This window comes from Enhydra lutris, unplaced genomic scaffold, assembly GCF_002288905.1.
Source record: "Enhydra lutris kenyoni isolate GAN:26980312 unplaced genomic scaffold, ASM228890v2 scaffoldscaffold4, whole genome shotgun sequence".
Taxonomy (NCBI): Eukaryota; Metazoa; Chordata; class Mammalia; order Carnivora; family Mustelidae; genus Enhydra; species Enhydra lutris.
This window is the reverse complement of record NW_019154088.1, coordinates 29,952,692-29,976,706: the sequence shown is the minus strand read 5'-3', so window position 1 is coordinate 29,976,706 and position 24,015 is coordinate 29,952,692. Positions and strand designations below refer to the sequence as shown.

General features: G+C 34.9%; 1 protein-coding gene across 3 annotated transcripts in view; it reads left to right on the top strand.

Annotated features, from left to right (window-relative positions):
- LOC111158524 (striatin 3) overlaps positions 1-24,015 on the top strand; it is a 113,523-nt gene that overhangs the window by 86,098 nt on the left and 3,410 nt on the right. For 2 of the 3 annotated variants that reach the window (XM_022520622.1, XM_022520627.1), the window contains 7 exons: positions 7,197-7,330; positions 8,664-8,839; positions 9,033-9,080; positions 9,372-9,493; positions 15,155-15,322; positions 16,574-16,714; positions 19,966-20,073. In XM_022520622.1, coding sequence (XP_022376330.1) covers positions 7,197-7,330; positions 8,664-8,839; positions 9,033-9,080; positions 9,372-9,493; positions 15,155-15,322; positions 16,574-16,714; positions 19,966-20,073 — 897 coding nt within the window. Of the gene's footprint in view, positions 1-2,343; positions 2,420-2,586; positions 2,667-7,196; positions 7,331-8,663; positions 8,840-9,032; positions 9,081-9,371; positions 9,494-15,154; positions 15,323-16,573; positions 16,715-19,965; positions 20,074-24,015 lie in introns of all 3 variants that reach the window. The other variant, XM_022520611.1, reaches the window with a different exon arrangement.

Here is a 24,015-nt window from a genome sequence, read left to right as displayed (position 1 = left end):
GTGTGTGTGTGTGTGTGTGTGTGTGTGTGTGTGTGTGTGTGTGTGTGTGAAAGAGAGAGAGAGAGAGAGAGAGAGAGAGAGAGATGAGGAGGCTGCTTTGAGTCTAAAATCAGGGAGATTTGTGTTGTGGAGCATTAAAAGATGAGATCAAATAGGAAAAATTGGATCAGATCATGAAGCCACATGCAAGGTGTAAAGTACAAGATTTTAGTTAGCTTTGATCCAAAGAAGTTAAGGTGCCACTTGTGGCTTCTGAATTAGGGGTGATAATTGTGATAATTTTAGAAAATTAATTTGACTGTTGCTTTCCAATTTTGTAGAAGGTAAGTGGGGCTGGGGGTTAGGAAAACTAATTAGGAATATGTGGCAGTAATTGATAAGAATGAACGCTTTGATTAGAAAAAAGTCAACAGGGTAGATTAAGCTGAAGCATAAGAGAGGAGAATTTTTTTTTTTCCTGGGAAAATTCTTTTTAAAAACAACCCTACCCCCATTTTAAAAGTTGAGGAATTTTTTTTTTTTAAAGATTTTATTTATTTATTTGACAGAGAGAGAGATCACAAGTAGGCAGAGAGGCAGGCAGAGAGAGAGGAAGGGAAGCAGGCTCCCTGCTGATCAGAGTGCCCGACGCGGGGCGCGATCCCAGGACCCGGAGACCATGACCTGAGCCGAAGGCAGAGGCCTAACCCACTGAGCCACCTAGGCGCCCCCAAAAGTTGAGGAATTTTTAAAGAAAAGATTATTTATTTTTAGTTATATTGGTGGGGGAGTGTGCAGAGGGTGAGGGTGAATCCCAAGCAGACTCCCCAGGAAGCATGGAGCTGGATGTGAGGCTCAGTTCCACAGTCGTGACCTGAGCCAAAATTGAGAGTGGGACACTTAACTGACAGAGCCATCCAGATGCCCCTACAAGTTGAAGAGGAATTATTAAAATGTAGTTGCCGAATTTTAAGAATAGAAACCAGAGCAAAGGTGATGATACTTGTAAGTGGGAAAGTTATAAAGGAGAGCTATTTTGTGAGTAAGGATACATTTTCTTTTATGTCGAATTTAACTGATGGTTAGACATCCAGTTGGCAGTTTCTCAGTTGTTACAGAATTTGTTTGCAGTCATTCAGTATCAGGGAGAAAATCCTCGCATAATCCCTGTGATAATTACTTTAGAAAATTCAGACTATTTGGCATACTGCCTACTTCCATGCAGAAGTAAAGATACTTAAGCATTTCTGAGAAATTAGGGATTACTGTTAGGACAATAAATGTGTAAGATTTCACCTGTTCCCATTAATTCTTAACATCTCACTGCCTAGCATTTTGTTACGGATACATGGATGAATGATAGTTTCTATAGAGTTACTAATATTCTAATAGCCATAGTGAAATTTAATAATTAAGTAGCTGTTAGTCCATTAATACTGGCTTTAGTAAATATAAAGTCATAGTAAATATAAATAAATATAAGGTCATAATGTGTGACCTTGAGTTTGCCTGTTTTGTTTTTACTTGATACTGATTACAAAATAGCTTTTTTTGTCCTTTCAAAATTTTTTTTGACATTCTTAAAACTTTTTTCTTTCAAAATACTTAAGAAAATAGTTCTGTCATTTTTGAAGTTCATAGTTAAAGAGATCTCACAGTACTGCAGATGCTTTTGAGTTTTGTATATTTTGGCCTGAATAATCCAGGCAACAGCTGAAATTCTCCCTTTAAATTTATGGCCTGTGACAGTGTTGACTTTTCATACTATTATGAGAATCTCAGAGCACACATGGGTAAATGAAACTTCAAATTTAGGAAAAGTGAAAAAAAATTGAGAAAAATTGGGGTTGCTTTGTTAATGACACATTTGTATAAGTGTGGCAGGAAAATACCCATATGAACACCAGGGAGAGTCAATTATTTGTTGCCCTCATATAAAAATCATGTGTACTTATTTAACTTTTTATGATAGTGAATTAAATTGGGGAAAAACTCGTGTTTTATTCTATGCATTGTTCAACATTAATCATTTTAAACACCAAAATTGCCTGTTAAGGGTACTTGTGTCTGTGAGCTTACAGAGCTTTGGTTGAATGATGGAAGACTCAATTTTATATATAGATATAAAACATAGTATATATTTCACTACAGAAATTGTGACTATACTAAGTATTTAAATCTTTTTAATATCTTTGGAAATATTTGAAATATTTCAGTTTGGAAAACTGAAGATCTATTTATCTGAGATTTTTATAACTGGAACTTCTGAAAAATAGCCTGTTTTGTTAGTAAATTAGTTTAAGGCTGCTAGCAAGTCAGACAGTAGCCATGAAAAGAACCTCTACAGCCAACATTAATTTACTGGGTTCAACAGGACAAAACTCTATGACATGATAACTGATCTGAGAGATAAATTGTTCCTCATCCCTTCAGGACTTTTTTTAAGAGATGGCAGAGAGAGAGAAAGGAGGGAGGCAGAGGGAGAGAGAGAATCTTAAGCAGGTTCTGAGTTGTGTGGGGCTGATCTTATAACCCTGAGATCATGACCTGAGCAAAATCAAGGGTTGGATGCTTAGCCAGCTGAGCCACGCAGGTGCCCCCCCTTTCTAATCAGTCAAGGTCAGCCTTTACTGGAATGACTGATTATAAAGGTGCAAGAGCAGAGGAGGATACAAAATATAGCTACTGTGTTTACTTTTATTGCAGAAGACATTAATCTCCTTAATATTGTAAATTTGCTGCTGTTTTAAAGTGCTGAAGATCTGCTTGCATGATCTTGAGAGAGGGTTTGGGCAAGCTCTTGATACAATTTTCTTAAGGATTTTGGAGTTTTTGGCTTTCCCCACCCCTTTTGAAAGAGAGATCACAAGCAGTGAGGAGGGGTAGAGGGAGAAGCAGGTCCCTGCTGAGCAAGGAGCCTGATGCAGGACGCCATCCCAGGACCCTGGGATCATGACTTGAGCCTAAGGCAGACACTTAACTGACTGAGCTACCCAGGCATCCCGAATTTTTGACTTTTATGTCTATCTATTTTACTTTTGTTTTTAATGTTAAGTGGAGTTGTTTCTGCCGTAAGTCAATTTAGAGTACTGTTCTGAAATCTAATTTTAGCTCACAGATCAGGAAAATAGTAGTTTAACAAAGGACTTTAAGGAGCACATATGGGAAAAAACTGTTCAGTCATTTTGTCATATTGCTTGAATTTAGCACCTGACAATAACTACTACCTTCTTGGAAGACATCTAAATTCCTGACATTGTACTTGGAACTTTGCATATAATTTCTAAAAATATATGGAACAGATGCCTAATTTAATTATTTTAGAAGAAAGGAATAGAATTATTGTTTAACTTGGTACCAGATATATAGTATCTAGTATATTCTAAAAATGTGTCTAAACTAGAAATGTGTAGGAAATGAAAGTACTACTCAGGCATTTTTACCAAAATTTATTTTAGCTGAAGTTGTATAGATATACTTGAGTAACTTAGAATTCTAGGTCTGGATAGTTACAATTCTAAGTTATGAGACTGAATTCTCATCAAAGGTTTATTGTGATATATGAGTATATATATATAAGATAATTTAGTATCTAATAATTTGGTGTATAGACTATATTTCATTATCATTTCTGCTTGTGCTGTATAAGGGAATTTGATGCCCCAGTTAAATATTTTTGGATACCTTGGTTTTTTGTTTGTGTTCTTAAGGGTTTTGTTTATTTATTAGAGATAGAGCACACAAGTAGGGTGAAGGGCAGAGGGAAAAGCAGACCCCTTGCTGAGCAGGGAGCCCAACCTAGGGCTTGATCCATGATGCTTAACTAACTGAGCCACCCAGATGCCCCACCTTGTTGTTGTTGTTGTCTTTTTTTAAGAGATCTTGAGTAGCACATTTTCAGTACAGTTAAAGTTAATTTTGCATTTTTCTGTCAGTCATCTCTGCATGTATTTACCATTCATCATAATCTGTGATGAAATTTGAAGTAAGGAAAATCGCTAAAATAATAAAACCAAAACAAAATATATTAAAGCATGAAAAACAACAGGAATAGTAAAATAGTTTGTTGATTTTTCCAGATTTCTTTTTCACTATTAAGCTATTTACTTGTTTTACGTTAGGAGGTATTTTCTATGCATGTGCCAATTCCATTATTTATTTTAGCTATTTAGTAGTGGCTTAGCTTCCTTAGCTTTTGGTCTATTTTAACAAATAATACTTGGAAAACTTGCTAATGTAAACTGTAGGTTTTGTAATTTAAGGCAAAGCATACTAGCAGAAAGAGAAACCCTTTTAAATGTCTCAAACCATTGACTCTGGAAATAGCCAGTCAGGGCCCACACTACACAAAAATGAGTTTAGAGCTCTGAAAGTGTTTATGTATATGTGTACTTTTTTTTTTTTAATTTTTTTTTCTTTTGAGATTTTATTTTGGGGGGATAGAGTGAATGAGTCAGGCGAGGGGCTGAGGGAGAAACTCAAGTGGACTTCCCTTAAGCCCCAATGTGGGGCTCAGTCCCACGACCCATGATATCATGACTTGAGCTGAAACAAAGAGTTGGATGCTCAGTCGCCAGCTACCAGGCATCCTGTGTATGTGTACTTTTAAAAAAAAAAAAATTTAAATCAGTGATCTAACTTGTTAATGATGGAAGGAGGAGAGGGGGCCAATAAGCATGAACCTCATTGTACTTTTTAAAGGATAAATCTTTCATTAGAGTTTGTTATTTAAAAAGATGCAAATTCAACTTTGACTTACAGCTGAGAAGGGAACATTAGAGTTCATAATCTCTTATTTCAGTGGCATTTTTCCAACTTTATGCTTTCTTGTTGAAGTTCATATTATACTCCATTTTGTAAAGAAAGTGTTTTTAACCAGACTGTTTTCTTTCCAACCAGACCGTTTTTAATAAAGATTTAAGATATACCATGTCACCACTGGCATAAGTGGAATTAATTATTTGGCTGTGTTCTTTAGGTTTGATAAAATTGAAGAAGAAAGGGTTCGTTTGATATGTGAACTATAGGTTTCCTTAGTCAGTGGAGTGTCCATAAAAAGGAGAATTAGTTATAGTATGAAAAGAACCTTGTTATAAGATCCCATTTTGTAGACCGTAAAATTTCCAAAAAAGGAAATGCTAATATAGTAATAGTATTCTTAAATTGCTTGATGAAATCTCTTAGGTTAACTGATAAAAAGTATCAAAATTTTATTAAAAACTACTTTTAATTTTTGTTTCTTTGAATTGCTAATGACTTTGTTTATGTTTATGCAATCATTTGCTGTAATTAGTTATAAATAAGATGAATTTATAGAATAGAAACTAATTCCCTCTGCAGAAAAACAAGGACAAATAAATTGAGTATTTACTGTGATTACAGTATGCCCCAGTGATGGGTGATTATGGAAAGTAGAAATACATAGCTATATGTAATAAATGCTGAATGAGCAGTAAGCTTGCTATGTATAAATAAATGTATGTATATAGAGTGAGATGGAGAAATGCAATCATATGCTTAATTAGAAATCTGGTTAAAAGTAGTTAAAACTGCGCAGGTACTTCGCTTCACATGCCCCTAAATTTCTCAACAGCTGATCAGAAATAATCTCTGCAAAAGTTCTATATAATAATGCAGAATAATTTGTTATTATGTTAAAAGTAATTTATTGGGCTTTTATTAAGATTTGTGTTAATGAGTGTGTAATTGTGAGTGGGAGGAATTGTGGCAATTTGTTCTAACTTGTCTTATAAACAAATTATGAAATTAAAAGAAAAATTTGTCCTTATACTGGCTAAAAATGCTTTGAGAAAATATTACCTAATGAATTTTACATAGTTATTCTTAACATCATTTGAAATGGTTTTTTTATAGTTTTTTGCAGCTTCTAATATTACCAATAACTGCATACTAGATATTGGTAGGATCAGTTCTGTAGATTTAGATTTAATAAGCATAATCATTGAAAGATTAAATACTCCTGGTATATATATACTATATATGTATAGTATATATATACCTGTGTATATATATATATATCTTGTCATATTTACTCTAGATTGGTTGCTGACTCACAACTTCATTAGCTTACTTTGATAATAAATTATGATATTCTGAATAAAGGTAAATTTTACTTTTGTAGTAGTATATATTGAGGAGAAGATGACTTGTGTCTTAGAGTAATTTTCAGTAGTATTAGTGATGACTGACCAATTTCATTACATCTGTTATGTTTCTTGTAGTAGGAACTTTTCAAAATTATTAATTAGCTTAGTTTTTAAATGTTTCTCTTAAATTTGCTCATGAATTTTAAATGTTTTTTTGACATGTTGAATTGTTTTGTATTACAATGACTTGTGTACTTTCTTCTTGTATCATCAGATTAAAATTTTTATTTCAAAGCATGTGTAAGATAATACTGAGAATTATTCCTTGTACTGTAACTGTTACAGCAAAATACTTATATAATAGTATAGCTATTCTGATTATGGCAGAGTTTGATGTTAACAGTAATAGAAATTTAAAGTATTGTTAGTCAATATAGAATAGTTATTTTATTTTAGAAGGATAGTAAATAAAAGGAGAGTTAAAATAAGAAATCATAGTCAAAGCTTGAAACTGGAAGGCATTTTGAACATCACATGGATTAACCTTTTACAGAAAGGAAGCTGACAGTTTTGGTTATAGAACCACCCTCTTCCTAGAACATTGTTGTTACTGGAGTAACTTGAGCAATTTAAGGCTTCATTTCAGTAAACTAGTAAACTGATAAATTGGATACCATTTACTTTTGAATACTTACATTAATTTTTATCAGGGACTAGAATACCTAGCACTTCTAAGCAAATACGATACAAAGCAAAAGGACTATAACATTTAAAAAATATTATAGTTCTAATTGTACCAAAGTGATAAGTAATTAATTTAAATAGACAAAGCACAAGGCTTCGGTGGCCCCCCTCCCATCCTGGAATAATGTATCTAGTGCATATTTGATTTGTAGAAGATTATGTTGCAGTTTATAAATAAGAAAATAAACATTTGTTTATTGATACTCAGTAATAGGATTTTTTGAGTGGAAGAAATAGGAGGGAAGTGGGAAAATAAAAAAATAATTATTTTAATATTGTAACTGTTAAGTGCTTACATTTCCCCCACAATATTGTCTTGTACTGTATGATTTTTCAGCATTTAAGAAGCGGTTTTGTTCTTTATAGCTGAACCAATAACGTTTCCATCTGGAGGAGGCAAGTCATTTATTATGGGTTCTGATGATGTTTTGTTAAGTGTACTGGGCCTTGGAGACCTTGCAGACTTGACGGTAACAAATGATGCAGACTATAGTTATGATGTAAGTGCAGTTTTATTTTTAATTTTTTAATGATTTAATAGAAGGCTCCTTATTTTTTTGGAAACACTTATAAAACAGAATTAATGTCAAGGTGCATGGAAAAGATAAGTTTAAGTGTGTCAGTATGTTGATTTGAAGTGACATGTAGTTTTTCTTTTGTAATTACTTTGTGGTGCTTAAATTTTTCTTAGGTATTGTGGTGGATTAGCTAGAAGTTTGGGATGATTGATTACCTTATAATATTGGTTGATAAATATCTATCCTGAGTAGTCAACTCTCAATTATTTACTCAAATTGAGCCATATTTTGGTGTCAACAAGAGAAAAATAGGTAACCTGAATCACTTGCCTTCAGGATACTTCTTAAAAATTGTTTTATTTTTGAACTTTTATTTTTGTAAGCATAATGTTAAAGTTAGCTTGCCATTTCCTGAATACTTAGTCCTTCATTTGAGGGATGGAGAGAGAATGGAGATTGGATGGGAAGGTAGTGTTCAGAGGTGAAAGTAGTCTTGGATTAAATTTTTTATAGACAATAAACACTCAATTGAGAGTTAACTATACTTGTTTAGATTTTGTATGAACAAATTTGCAGTTTTTCAGCAAATTTATTTTTTCCCTTTTATAGCATTTCTTTTTTCTCCATATTATATCTAGATGAGCATGCTTTTTAGAGACATCAGCCTTGGTGGGCTGGATTATTCTCATTAATATTTTCAAAGTATATAAGCAACTAAATTCTAGTAAACTTCTGACTACTTTAGAAGTGGTTTATCTTTACAGATGGAGAAGTGAAGGTAAAAAGATTAACCTCTTACCAATATCAACAATAATAATGAAAATAGGATGACGATATTCCTAAAGTGTCTTTAGTTCAGACTTTTGGAAAGTACCTTAATTTGCTTCCTTTAAAAATTTCACATGCTAATTTTCTAAATGACAACTGTATTGTTAATACTGTTCGCTTGGATTTTTGGTAGTGATTTATATAATTTTTATTTTTTTCATGTAAAGCATTGCAGCATGGTAGTTTTTTTGTTGTTCTCATCTGATGTTTAATAGGACTTTTGGCTTTAGCCTGATGATTAGGTAAAACAGATTAAGGAACTCTTCATTTGATCTACATATTTGAAAGCTAATTGAAGTTATTCTTCTTAGTATCATTTGTTAAATGATAAAGATTTGTTATAAAGTTTTTAAGGTACATTAAATTTCCACTGGACGTTTTAGCAAAGCAGTTTAATATATATATTTTACACACCAAAACACACAAAACTCCACTTGCCTATCAGTTTACAACTTTTACCACTAAATATTGCACTCTTTCTTTTTAGTTGCCTGCCAATAAAGATGCCTTTCGAAAGACATGGAACCCCAAGTATACACTACGTAGCCATTTCGATGGAGTACGGGCATTAGCTTTTCATCCTGTAGAACCTGTGCTGGTTACTGCCTCTGAGGACCATACTCTGAAACTTTGGAACTTGCAAAAAACAGTTCCTGCCAAAAAGCAAGTATTTTCACATTAGCCTGTCTTTTTTTCCTTCTAAATTTGCTAATAATTATAAGTAATTATCCTTCTATATGGTTCTCTTTTTTAAAGCTTTCATTTGATCTTACCTAATGATTCTTGAATGTCAACCAGTGATTTGAAGTTATTTAATTACCTTCTCCTCCCCCACCCTTGTACTTTCCTCTTTCAGGAGTGCCTCTTTAGATGTAGAGCCTATCTACACATTTAGGGCCCACATGTAAGTTTTATTGAATTTGTGCTTAAATTAACAACCATAGTTATTGTTCACTATTATTTATGAATCCTCAAAGCTTAAAATTTTCTTGCAGTTTTTTATAGTAGAAAAGACATTTGTTAAGTAGTATTTCATTTGATTGATTGTATTAGTGAGAATATAATCTGTACTGTTCAAATTTATGTTTTAAATTTTAAACAGTTTTTACATACTGCATGAGTTTAGAGGTTGGGGGGATACAGATATGTCTTCTTAGACTTTATAAGTAATTTTTTCCCTCTTTTCCTGTAATAGTGGTCCTGTTCTATCATTAGCTATTAGTTCTAATGGAGAACAGTGTTTTAGTGGTGGTATTGATGCAACCATCCAGTGGTGGAATATGCCTAGCCCTAATGTGGATCCATATGATACCTATGGTAAGTGAAAGGCTTAAAACATCTTTTTAAGTGAATGGAACTGACAAAATATTATTATAAATTGCTTAAGCAAGTATTAGTCTTCTCATTTAGTTTTCATTTACTATTAATTTGCTTTATTAAATAGGGAAAATTAAGCAGTATCATACCATGGAATATTTAAACCTGTGAATTGGTACTTTATTGTCCAAAAATTAAAAAAAAACTATATTAATTAAAACAATTAATTTTAGTGCTAGTTAACAAAAAGGAAAATAAAATGTAATGAACAATTTTTTAAACTTAAGAAATAGTTTATGTAGTTCAGAAATACTTAGCATGGGGCGCCTGGGTGGCTCAGTGGGTTAAAGCCTCTGCCTTCGGCTTGGGTCATGATCTCAGGGTTCTGGGATAGAGCCCCGCATCGGGCTCTCCGCTCAGCGGGGAGCCTGCTTCCTCCTCTCTCTCTGCCTGCCTCTCTGCCTACTTGTGATTTCTGTCAAATAAATAAATCTTTAAAAAAAAAACAAAACAGGGGGCGCCTGGGTGGCTCAGTGGATTAAAGCCTCTGCCTTCGGCTCAGGTCATGATCCCAGGGTCCTGTGATCGAGCCCCGCATCGGGCTCTCTGCTCGGCAGGGAGCCTGCTTCCTCCTCTCTCTCTCTCTCTGCCTGCCTCTCTGCCTACCTGTGATCTCTATCTGTCAAGTAAAATAAATAAAATCTTTAAAAAAAAAAAAAAAAACAAAACAAAACAAAAATACTTAGCAGAAGAAAGTAGAAACAAATAGTGGCGCTGTGTAAATCAGTACATTTTAGAGGACAAAAAATTTCTTAATTAAGAAAACCCTTTTACTCACAAATGATACTTTTAAAATCTGTCCCACAGAAATACCTATATCTGTATTCAAATGTATTTATAAGGGCATGTTTGTAATTATAAGAAATTAAAACAAAAAGAATATTTATTAATATGAGAAGGTTGAATGAACAGTGATCTACTTAATAGTTGGTGCATTTAAAAAAATTTCAGGAGTGGGACACCTGGGTGGCTCAGTCAGTTAAGTATCTGCTTTCCGCTCAGGTCATGATCCCAGTGTTCTGGTATTGAGTCCCGCATTGGGCTCCTTGCTTAGTGGGAAGCTGCTTCTCCCCTTGCTTGTGCTCTCTCTCAGTCTCTCTCTCTCTTTCTCTCTCTGATTGATAAATAAATGAATAAATAACTTTAAAAAAAATGTACTCTAACATTGTTAGACATCAAAAATAAATAAATAAATAAATAAATAAATAAATAAATAAATAAAATCCAGGATCTCTTTGTTCTTTTTATTTAACACACACTTGGTGCTTAAATTTGCCAGGTATGGTGTTAAGCACTATATCAAGAAATAAGAGTTAGTCTAGTGAAAGGACAGACATCAAACAAACAAAGGCATCCAGTTTATGGCTAGAAATTTTAATAAGCAGTATGAAGATATAGAAATACTATGGAAGATAATATTCTTTAGATATAGTCCAAAATAGTGACATTTACGTCACAATCGAAAGGATAAAAGGAAACTTTTAGTGGGCATTTGGGTGGCTCAGTCAGTTGAGCATCCAACTCTTGGTTTTTGGCTCAGATAATGATCCTCAGGGTCATGGGATTGAGCCCTGTGAGATGCCCCACACTTGGCATAAAGTCTGCTTGAGATAAAATAAATAAAATCTTTTTCTTTTTTTTTTTTCCTAAAGGAAACTTTCAGTAAAGAGTCTTTAATCCAGAAAGTGACCCATAAATCTAGGGTTTATTATTTTTTTAAAAGATTTTGTTTATTTATTTGACAGAGCGAGATCACAAGTAGGCAGAGAGGCAAGAAGAGAGAGAGAGGGAAGCAGGCTCCCTGCTGAGCAGAGAGCCTGATGCGGGGCTTGATCCCATGACCCTGAGATCATGACCCAAGCCGAAGGCAGAGGCTTAAGCCACTGAGCCACCCAGGGGCCCCTAAATATAGGGTTTAAAAAGGTGACCCTGGCTATTTTAAGGAGAATAGATTAGGGGTGGGAGAAGTAGAGGAAAGAATACCAATTAATGTTGTAAAGTTATAATGTAGTAGTCCAGTAGACTAGTTGAGAGTTATGTTTCTCCATGGTCGTAATGATGGTAAATCACTTCATAGCGGACCTGGGGAAGTAGGGTGGAATAGGAAGAATCTACTGATAAATTGGATTGAGTGGATAAAGTGATGGATAAGTGATTCTTGATTTTGTTACTTTTTAAAACAGCTTTATTGAAATACAATTAACATGCTAAAATTCATCTTTTTTATGTATACAGTTTTTACTATATAGGTAGTATGTATATAGTTTTTACTATATTCACAGGGTTGTACATCCATTACCACTATCTAATTCAGAACATTTTTATCACTACTGCCCTTTTTTTTTTTTACATGAACAATTGAGTATATTAAGAACAGGTGTGAGAAGATTAAAGATGGTGAGTTTTTAGGCATATTAAGAGATGGCAGTATCAAGTAGCTAATATTAAGATATGAGAATAGATTGTATAACATAGGGAACAATGTACTGTTTAGGGCATAAAGAGAAGACAAAATCCTGAACAACTCTGATACTGGGAGGGTGACTAGAGCAGGAAAGCCAACAAAGGAAACTGAGAAGGAGTGGCCTTTGAGGAAGGAGGAAGTGAAGGAAAATGTGGGGTGGGATCATGGAAGTATACCAAAATAAAAAACCATTTTGAAAAGAAGGAAGCAGTCTGCCCTTTCATATGTTGCTGAGAAGTCCAATAATAGGAAGATAGAAAGGTTCCTTTTTTTATGTGACAAATAGGTCACCCAGGTCTTAGCCAGAGTTTGGATGCTGGGACAAAGACCAGAGGGTGAAGGTACCTGTGGGCAACTTTTTAAGGCACACTCTGGATGAAAAGCAGTGTGATAAAAATAACCAAGAAAATAATCTTCAAAGGAAGAAAAATTTCATTAAACTTGATAAAAGAGAGTTCATCATTGGTGATTTCAGTAAGGGCTATTTTGGTGTAATGGTGGTATCAGAAAGCATATTACACTGATTAAGAGTGAATGAGAGGTAAAAAAGCATTTTATTCAATATGTTCTTCTGCCGTCTGTTGGAAGGATGATAGAAGGTTAATGAAGGTTTTTGTTTAAGTCAGGAGATTCTGGAGCATCTTTGTTTGCTGTGGTAATGATCCTAAGGAGAAGGAGAATTATTGTGTAGTACGGAAACTGTAAACATGAAAGAAGTTAGTGAGTTGAATGGAATCCAAAATTTACCTGGTAGAATTAGCCTTTGAGAAGAAGGTGGACAGTTCTTTACTCCTATCTGAAAGCAAGGAGAAGGTGGCTTTAGAAACTAGTAGATTGGATAGAGAAAAGATAAGGGGAGGGGTTCTTATTTCAGTGCTGTAGTTTCTCAATAAAGTCGATAGAGATAATCATTCATGTGGAAGGAAGTTTGGAAACTGAAAATTCCGGAGATGATAAGAAACAGCTGTGGAATGTGGGAGTTTGCTAAAGAAATAGGATTATAGGCTAGATGGTACACAATGTTATTATTAGCCACCATGTCCATCAAATGATAAATGGGTAAATAAAACATAGTATATCCATACAATGGATATTATACAATAAAAAGAAGTCAAGTACTGAGGCATGCTACATCATGGACAAACCCTGGAAACATTTTGCTAAGTGCAAGAAGCCCATCACAAAAGACCCTTTGTATGAAATGTCCTGAACAGACAAACTTAAAGAAACAGAGTAGATTAGTGGTTTTGTAGTGCTGCAGAAAAGCAGGAAGGAAGAATTGGGCAGTGGGGGGTGGGAATGGTTAATGAGTGATGAAAATGTCCTAAAATTGATGTGCTGATGATTGTGTAACTCTGTGAACATAATAAAAGCCATTGTATTTGGGTGCCTGGGTGGCTCAGTCGTTAAGTGTCTGCCTTCAGCTCAGCTCATGATCCCAGCATGATCCAAGGATCGGGGGATTGAGCTCCGCTTTGGGCTCCCAGCTCAATGGGAAGCCTGCTTCTCCCTCTTCCGCTCCCCCTGGTTGTATTCCCTCTTACTGTCTCACTCTCTCTCTCTGTCAAATAAATAATAAAATAATACACAGACAAAAGGTTGATATCCAGGATCTATAAAGAACTTCTCAAACTCAACACACACAAAACAGATAATCATATCAAAAAATGGGCGGAAGATATGAACAGACACTTCTGCAATGAAGACATACAAATGGCTATCAGACACATGAAAAAATGTTCATCATCACTAGCCATCAGGGAGATTCAAATTAAAACCACATTGAGATACCACCTCACACCAGTTAGAATGGCCAAAATTAGCAAGACAGGAAACAACATGTGTTGGAGAGGATGTGGAGAAAGGGGAACCCTCTTACACGGTTGGTGGGAATGCAAGTTGGTGCAGCCACTTTGGAGAACAGTGTGGAGATTCCTCAAGAAATTAAAAATAGAGCTTCCCTATGGTCCTGCAATTGCACTACTGGGTATTTACCCCAAAGATACAGTTGTAGTGAAAAGAAGGGCCATCTGTACCCCACTGTTTATAGCAGCAATGGCCACGGTCGCCAAACTGTGGAAAGAACCAAGATGCCCTTCAACGGACGAATGAATAAGGAAGATGTGGTCCATATACACTATGGAGTATTATGCCTCCATCAGAAAGGATGAATACCCAACTTTTGTAGCAACATGGACAGGACTGGAAGAGATTATGCTGAGTGAAATAAGTCAAGCAGAGAGAGTCAATTATATGGTTTCACTTATTTGTGGAGCATAACAAATAACATGGAGGACATGGGGAGATGGAGAGGAGAAGGGAATTGAGGGAAATTGGAAGGGGAGGTGAACCATGAGAGACTATGGACTCTGAAAAACAACCTGAGGGTTTTGAAGGGGGAGGGGGTGGGAGGTTGGGGGAGCCAGGTGGTGGGTATTAGGCAGGGCACGTATTGCATGGAGCACTGGGTGTGGTGCAAAAACAATGAATACTGTTACGCTGAAAAGAAATTAAAAGAAAAAGAACTTACAGTAAAACACTAAGGTCAAAATCACTGTGGGGAAGTAAAAATGATAGTGTGTAAGTAAAAAATAAAAAATAAAAAAATAAAATAATAAAATTTTTTAAAAAACCATTGTATTATACACATTTTTTTTGGTTAAAGATTTTCTTTATTTGAGAAAGAGAGAGTGAGTGGGAAGGGGAGGGGCCAAGGGAGAGGGACCAGCAGACGCCCTCTTTGTGTGGAGCCTGACAAGGGGCTCCACTCCAGGACCCTGAGATGATGACCTGAGCCAAAGCCAGACACTTGATCAACCACCCAGGCACCCCCTTGAATTGTATACTTTAAATTGGTGAATTATATGGTATGGGAATTCTGTGTCATTAAAGCTGTTTTATAGAAAGTGTAATGTTCTTTATAGAAAATTCTAAGAATACAGGAAAGTATTGTGGGGAAGGTAAAAAAATAACCCATAATTCTACAACTTAGAGATGGCCAATGTGTACATTTTGGTTATCTTCTTAGGGCTATTATACATGGTCTTTATACTTAATTATGTGATGTTATATTTATCCAAAACATTTCTTTCTAACTTCTTTTAGCTAATTTTTGTTTGTTTGTTGTTTTTTCCCAGAGCCAAATGTTCTAGCTGGCACTTTAGTTGCACATACAGATGCTGTCTGGGGTCTTGCTTATAGTGGCATAAAAAATCAATTACTGTCTTGTTCAGCAGATGGCACTGTTAGGTTATGGAATCCACAAGAAAAATTGCCATGTATTTGCACTTACAATGGAGACAAGGGTAAGTAAATTTTGCCCTATAAAAAAAGCTGTTGTTTTTTTTTTTTTTTAACTTGGAAATAGAAATGACAAAGCAAATGATTTACTATTCTTCTGTTACTCTAAGAGAGATAATGAAATAATTTTATAAAGCTTGTGATGATCTTTGTACTCCTAGTCATTTTTTATAAACAAGAAAGGAGTTTTGCAAGTATATTCTATAGCTTGGTGCTTTTTGACCTTTTCCAGGACATGTCCTATTTAAAAAATAAAGGTCTTTGAAATAGTGAAGTAGACAAATGAGGCTGTTCATAGGAACAACATGAGGGCCTCCACTTCCTGTAGTTGCCTGCCCAGAAAGACTGAAGGGATCACAGTCTTAAGCATACCTAATATGTAAGAGCACACTGATGAGAAGTATCATAATCATTGAATTAGCACCCTTAAGTGGGAAGTACAGAGTGAATAACAGGTAGAATTTCAGGTGTTTTCCTATCAAAGAAAGCTGTAAGCAATTTGCTTTTTGATACCATTTATTTATATACTTGTGTACTGGTATTAGTCATGTTTTCAAGACATTTTTAAGTTATTTTAAAAATCAGACCTTTTATTTTTATTAAAAACTGTTTTCTCTTAAAGCATTTTAGATAAATAGTATACACTTATTTTGTAGGGTCTCTTAGATACCTTAGTGATTCTACTAATTTTTCAATTACCCAGACTTTTGAGGTAAACATTTATTTAGACATTTATTGCTTACTTCATCTAATTTATTGCTTGACACTCTGGATTTTACCTAGTTGTGCATTAATCTGGCCATTTGAATATTAAAGACAGAAATTGCTGCTCAGGACATGGTAGGATGGTACTGCATCAGTGAATTCCAGATCCAGGCTTTATTTTCACAGATCGAAAATTCCAACTTGTGTGAGCTACTTGATAAGGCTTATAGGTCTCAAACAGGTGCAATCTCCCAAGATAGTGATGTGAGAATGCTAATTTATCATTTTACATTAAAAAAATGAAATAACTTCTGTACATATCTTCTCATAACTTTGAGCCCTCTAATTGTAGTTTTCTTACACTGTTAGAGTGTTATAACAACTAAAAATAATTGAGGGAAAGTTACCTGTTATATCTCACTATCCTAATGTAATTGTTCTCTTTTTCATTATTGACATTATTTCAGCAATACTTGAATTCCTTTTTCTTATTAGTAAAGCAGGGATTTCTAAATTGTTTTTACATTGGATCTCTTTGGGCTTCTTTTCAGAGCATGGAATACCTACATCGGTTGACTTTATAGGCTGTGATCCAGCTCATATGGTGACCTCTTTCAACACTGGTAGTACAATAATTTATGATTTAGAAACATCACAGTCATTGGTGATGCTTTCATCACAGATAGATTCTGGTAAGTTTTCATAGGTTTCTTTGAAACCTTAAAAAAGATTATTACAGGAGTGCCTGGGTGGCTCAGTGGTTTAAAGCCTCTGCCTTTGGCTCAGGTCATGATTCCAGGGTTCTGGGATCCAGCCCCACATCAGGCTCTCTGCTCAGCAGGGAGCCTGCTTCCCCCTCTCTCTCTGCCTGCCTCTCTGCCTACTTGTGATCTCTGTCTGTCAAATAAATCAATAAAATCTTTTAAAAAAAGGATTATTAGACAATAGAAGGTATCTTTAAGTTTTATATTTTGACTGTTTGAATTTATGATGAAAAAGTTTTAGTACATTAATATAGTATATATATATATTAATAATATACAAAATTAGGTATATTTATTTTCATTGTTTTTACAATTTTCTCAAATTATGCTTAAAAGCTTGGAGAAACATTTAGGGGACAGAGAACGTAAGAGTATTTTAAGTGTGAAAGCATGGGAAATAATTCTAAAGTTTTAATGGAAATACATATGAAAGTAGAGAAAATAATATAAGCCTGAGGAAAGCATCATCCATCTCTATTAATTATGTATGAATGGCCAGTGTTGCTATTGTAGGCTGTGATTTGTGCTTTACAGTTTATTTAAATAGGGTTCCAAATAAGGCCTATGCATTGTAATTGATTGATAATGTGTCTCAGGTATCTTCTCATCTGTAGGTTCCCCCTCCATCTCTTCTTTTTCCCTTGAATTTTTTGATTGAAGAAATTAAATCATTTATCCATCATTTATCAGTCACTTATCAAATTGAATCATTTATCAACCTGTAGTCTCCACAGTGTGGATTTTGCTGGTATCATCCTTGTGGTATCATTTAATGTGCTCTCTCTTTTCATTTTATTTCCTATAAATAGAGGAGGCTTACTCAAATTCAGGTTTAATATTTTTATTTGTCTTCATTATAAAGTTTTTCTGCGTTTTTGGCAAGACTATAGTAATTTGTGAGCTTTTATCAGAAGTAAATATTGTCTGGTTGTTTATCTTTTTCTTACGTTTTCAGTCTTGATGATCATTGCCTAGGTCCATTAATGCATTAATTCTGTTGAAGAATGATTTTTCTAATTCTTTCCTTCCTTCTTCACTTATTATCTAGAATATTTCTGTAAAAAAAGAATACCCCTCATCAATAATTTGATTAATCTGGAGTTAGTGATTATAAGTGAAAGGGAAGATCAGTTATTGATCCCTTCCCCACTTTATCAGTTTTCAAAATAATGAGGTGGTTTCCTAGCATTACCCGAAGGTGACTTTTGAGTCTTTGGGGTGTTTTTATTACCATTATAATCTCTAGTAAATGTATCTGATGTGTTTCAGTCTGTTGCGGTTATTACCTTTATCACTCCTCAGATTGTTTCATCTTTAGCCAGTGGGAGCTTATTCAGGTTTTGCTCTTGAGTCCTTTTGACATGACTCTGTTAATCTATGATAACTTTCTTACTTTCTGATATGGCAAGATGTTTTATGTTCATCTTGTTCATTTTGTGCCCCAGACTGAAATCATGCATTTCCCTAAGGAGCCATGGTTTCTTTTAGTGGAAAATGGCATTTAGAGACTATAATATAGGTATAGGGCTTTTGGGTTGGTGCCCATAGATTTTATGGCTCTTGAATTGCTTGTTGGTTTGGGCTTCTTCAGTGGACAGAGCTAGAAATGCATTTTTAAAAAGTAAAAAGAACGATAAATTCATACAAATACTTCCCATTCAAATTGAGATTTATCTTTTTGCTTTTTATCTCATCTTAATCATGCTCAAACTCTTGGTTGTCAGCAAAATCATCATCATCATCATCTCTTTTTTTATTTATTCCACAATATAGGTAGAGTCATCTCAAAATAATAAAAATGACACCACCACCAATAGTTTGGTTACCGATAATAGTTTCATATGAATGGTGTATTCCATTTGGGATGGGACATCTAATTATTCTGCTTTCAAGTCACTTGAAGTGGTTCATTTCTTTGTGTTTATACCTCAGTTGGACATGCAGTTACACTCATTTGTTTAATTTTACTTTTCCTTTTGTGTGTGTGTGTGTGTGTGTGTGTGTGTGTGAGTGCCTTTAAAAATCATTTTATAATTATTTAAACCATTTAAATAGCTTCATGGTCAAATCAAATCTCAAACAAAATTAGTCAAAGAAATGTCTTTCCTGGCATCTTTTCAACTCTAGTCCCTTTCTCCCTTTCACACAGGTAATGTGTCTAAGTTAAGTGTCCTTGTATGTGTGTGGAATGACTGATGTAGTTAAAATCTAATAAATGTTGATGATATTTTTCCATTAGTTTTGATCCCTTTAGTTTCTTCCTCATCTCTAATAAGAAGTTAAGAACTTGGTAGCAGAGAAAGGTTTCATTCCTAAGAACATTAATTCCTGTTCTTTGTGTTTTTTTGTGAGTGTGGGTAGGATGGGGGTTGTTCCTTGCAAACATCTAATTTTCACTTGCAAGCAAATTTGTTCATTAAATGCTTGTAATTCATTTATGGACTGTTTGTTTAAAATAATAATTACTGTGGCGCTCTTAAAATTCTAAACCACCTATACTGATAGTCTACATTAAAATATTCCTAATTTTTCCTTGAGTTTAGTGCTGTCCATATTATAGAACATGATAGCTTACACTAACATTTTTAAAGAAACTGTATCTCTCGGGACGCCTGGGTGGCTGAGTGGGTTAAAGCCTCTGCCTTTGGCTCAGGTCATGATTCCAGGGTCCTGGGATCGAGCCCCACATTGGGCTCTCTGCTCAGCAGGGAGCTTGCCTCCCCCCCTCTCTCTGCCTACCTCTCTGCCTACTTGTGATCTCTGTCAAATAGATAAATAAAATCTTAAAAAAAAAAAAAAAAACTATCTCTCCAGAGCTCTAGTTTTAGTTTTCAGATTTTTCTTTTATACAAATGCTTTAATTTCTTAATGATTCCTGTTTGTTGATAAGCTTAAAAAGGCTATCCGCCAGGGTTGCCTGGGTGGCTCAGTCTGTTAAGCATCTGCCTTCAGCTCGGGTCATGATCCCAGGATCCCGGGATCAAGCCCCATGTTGGGTTTCCTGCTCAGTGGGACTCAGTGAGGAGTCTTCTTCCTCGTTCTTCTTCTCCCTTTGCCCTTCTTCTCCTGCTCGTGTTCTCTCTCTCTCAAATAAAATCTTAAAAAGAAAAAAAAGAGCTATTATCCAAATTTTAATCGAAAGCTTGAACTTTAGTGCATTTTCTTCCTTTATTTTTCAGGTTTACAATCCAGTAATCACATTAACAGAGTAGTAAGTCATCCCACACTTCCTGTTACAATAACTGCTCATGAAGATAGACACATCAAATTTTTTGACAATAAAACGGGTAAGTAGGTTGTCGTATATTCTTCTTAGTCTTAGTAAATTTGAGATGATCAAAAATGCTATTCTTTTTATGTAAGACATACTGACTTTTTGCCTAAAAAATTGCCAAGTTGAACTATTTCAACTCAGATTTTTGCTTTACTTAATGTAGTACACTTACATGTTAAGTTCTGTCCTTAAGTCAATATAATACTTTGCCTACCAATTATGTTTTTCTCCATGTCATGTTAAATATAAACCCATCCATTTGAAATTTCTTCTTCATATTCTGTTGTGAAAGGTCTCTTTCTAGGGTTTAGTATTTCAGATACGCTCTTAGAATTATTCCTCAGGAGATGAAATGTGAAATAGTGAAATAGGAGATGAAATAGTGGAAATTGTTAATTGTTATTTTCCCTCTATTTCTTATTGTGAGGAAACTTACCAGTTATATAGAAGTCAAATTAAATTTTAATTTGGCCTTAGGGTTGTTTTTTCTTGATGACCTCTGTTTCATCTTTCCTTAGAATACCACATAAAATACTATTGGTGCTCAGTTAGGCTCTTTTGAGAAGCTAAAACCAGGGGTATTGAAGGATTTCCAAGTAAGAAACCTAAAAGTTAATTGCAGCATTATTGCAGGGCAACAGATTATCAAGCAAGACAGCAAATCAGAACTACAGATTTCTCTTTGATACCTCGTTCATTCAAGAAGGCTCCACGCCAAACGTGAGCTTTAAACTCATGACCCTAAGATCAAGAGTCAGATGCTCTATTGACTGAGCCAGCCAGGTGCCCCTCTACAGATTTCTCTTTGAAGGTTATGTAGGATGTGGTTATAATTATTAATCTTTAGAGTCTTAAACTAAATCCCCATGTTCAGGTAACACTCTAATGGGCAGATTCCTTTTAACTCAGTAGAAGTTGAGAAGAGAATGGATATTTACAGTCTGTGTCTCAAAGGAAAGAAGATTCATATTTGTATGGAAATTCTCAGTTTAGCACCTTCTCAAAACAATTCTATGAACATTTTTATGAAGCCTCATTGTCTTCCTTTGCTGCAAGCACAGAGATAATTTCCTTTGTATTTCTGAAAAGATATTTTAGATTAACTATTGGAGATTTACATTTAGGTTTGTAAAGGGAGGGTCAGGAATTTTAGTAGTTGTATTAACAGCAAAGTGTGAGTCTCTAGAGCTGTTTTATTGGCAGAAATCAAGAAAATGGTAATAAAATTTTATTTAATAACAACTAGCATATATATGTATAACTTTTATGTTATACATGTAAGTATAACAGTCTTTCAGATTGTTTAAAAATTCTACCAATTTATTCTTTCTGTTAATTAGTCTAGTTACCTTCTCTGTAATGTAAAGACAAAGCAATAGGCTCCTAACAATAGCAACAGTCTTTCTAAATCCATCTCACTTCCCACTCAGGTACATACACATAACAACATTGAGTTAAATTAAACTGTAAATTGTGGTCCAGTATACTGTTTCCAAAGAAACTTTTCCCTGAAAATTGGTAATTCATTTAAATGTGATAAACTAGAATATTTTCATAGCTGGTCTAGTGTTAACAGCTAAGTTTTTAATAGAGTATTATTTTGTCAAGTGACTGTTGTATTTATTGAATTTTTTAATTGAAACATTGATACTGTGGATGAATTCAATGAATTCTTAGATTTTAACAAAAAGAATATATTTAGCTTTTGTATTCTGCATGGCACTGGCTGCTATCATGTATAAGATGTGGTTTCTCTTCTCTGGGAGCTTATCATTGTTTTGGGAAAATAGGACACGTGTCTCTGTATGTGTGCATGTGCACTCATGTGCAGTAAGATGAGTCATGCTAGATAAAGGAGTCTTCATAGTGAGGGTTTGATCTTTTCCTTGAAGAAATGGTAAGTTTTATTGTTTGTGTGTATGTGTTTGTTTTTAAGTGAAGAAGGTAGTGGGAAACTCCAGTGGGCCTATTTTGAGCAGAGGCAGCATGGTGGTAGGAACGTGGGCTGGAACAAAAGTATCTTATAGGTAAAGCTAAAGAGGTAAGTTTGAAGAAGGGAAACAGAAACCATTGAGGAGAACTTCTCAGCACCAGGCTAAGAATAATGGATTTTTGTTTATGCTGTATACTGTGAAAACCACTTAAGATATTTGAGCAGGGGTTTGTAAAATTGGTTTAAAAAGATTCTTTATATTGTATTACCTGGTAGATCTTTGACTTTAAAGAATTTGTAATTTCAGTTTCTACTGTTTGTTCTGGAGAGATATTAAGGGCTCATGATTTTTTAAAATTTTGGTAGAGGTACAAATTTGAGTTGCATATACCGTGCCTGAGAAACTTTGCTAGTGATGGTGAGTTTGGAAAAAGGTGTACAAGTGAGGAATATGGAAGAGTTGGAGACGGAAGATCCTGAATTTGTTGTGGACTCATTCATTTGGCACACTTTATTGTCTGCCATATCCCTGACATAGTTTTCAAATTGTTAGGTTCAGTGTCCTGAATAGAACAGACAAAATGTCTGGTCCTCTTATGTCTGGTCTACATTTTTTAAAAAAATATCTATTTTGTCTCCATTTCATAGAGTCTCACAATATTGATTACCCAAGTCAGAGGGCTTAAGGTGCCAGAGAGGCGAGAAGAGACTGCATGTATTCTCTGTTTCCCTCCGTTATAGGAGGCGTTAACTTTCGTCAGTGAAAAGAGGTAGTAGCAGAGACATGGGGCAAAAGTGAAATTGGTTAAATGGGAGAAGCCACAAGTATATGTTGTTAAAGACAGAGTCCTAACTCTCGGGAAGTGTCAGAAGTTTTGTGACTTCTGTGGTCACCAGTGGAAGCCCAGCATCCGACTTAGTTCAGCATTCTTCTTCTTTATTCCTGTGTAGTCTGAAGGAGTCATTTAAATTTTAAAGTGACCCTCTGACTGTGTGGAGAGGAAGGGTTGACTCTCAATTGACTTAGCATATCATAGGGTTAATTTAGTGCACAGACAGGAGAACTGGAGGCAAACTGGGCAAACTATAGTAAGTACCCTTGAAGAAGTGAGTAAATCTGCTTTTTGGATGAAAGAATTCTTTGGTTTAAGACATGTTACATGCATCCTGCATCTCCTGAGATGCAGGATCATTCTCAGGAGAGAAGTTGGAACTAGATTTGTGAATTAAGAGTTACCATCATAAATAATGACATTTTAAAGGAAGCTAATGATGCTTGGTATTTAACCTCTGATGATTTGAGATTATTGTCCTGGTGACCAACTATTTCATGCTTGGTTTTTTTTATAGGAATGTTGGGAGGAATGGATTCTAGATTTTTTTTTTTTTTTAAGATTTTATTTATTTACTTGACAGAGATCACAAGTAGGCAGAGAGGCAGGCAGAGAGAGAGAGGGAAGCAGGCTCCCTGCTGAGCAGAGAGCCCGATGTGGGGCTAGATCCCAGGACCCTGGGACCATGACCAGAGCTGAAGGCAGAGGCTTTAACCCACTGAGCCACCCAGGCGCCCCGGATTCTAGATTTCTTATGAGTTATATTAGACTACGCATTTAAAGATAGTATGTTGAATGATTCTTTTGTTCTTCAAGGTAGCAAAGAAGAATCTCTAAAATTATTCTGTTAGTATTAGTGAGAAACAGACAAATGTGGTTTGAAATGATGAGAGACTAATTTTGTACTTAACTGATGACCTTAGTATTGCCAGAAAGTGATAGGATCTTTTATGTTTTCAGAGTAACTTTTGCACATTTGATTATGTTGTGGTTTTATATGCAGGCTAGGAGCTGTAGCAAACAATGAAAGTAGATCTAGTTCATGTCCCATTGTGGAATGTCATCAGGGGACCAAAAACATGGCACATGATTCTAACTAGAATTCTGAAGAAGGCCTCTCATTAGGAGCAACACAGACATTTGAGTAATAAAGACTCATTGCTGAATGAAAGGGGAGGTAATTTTAGAA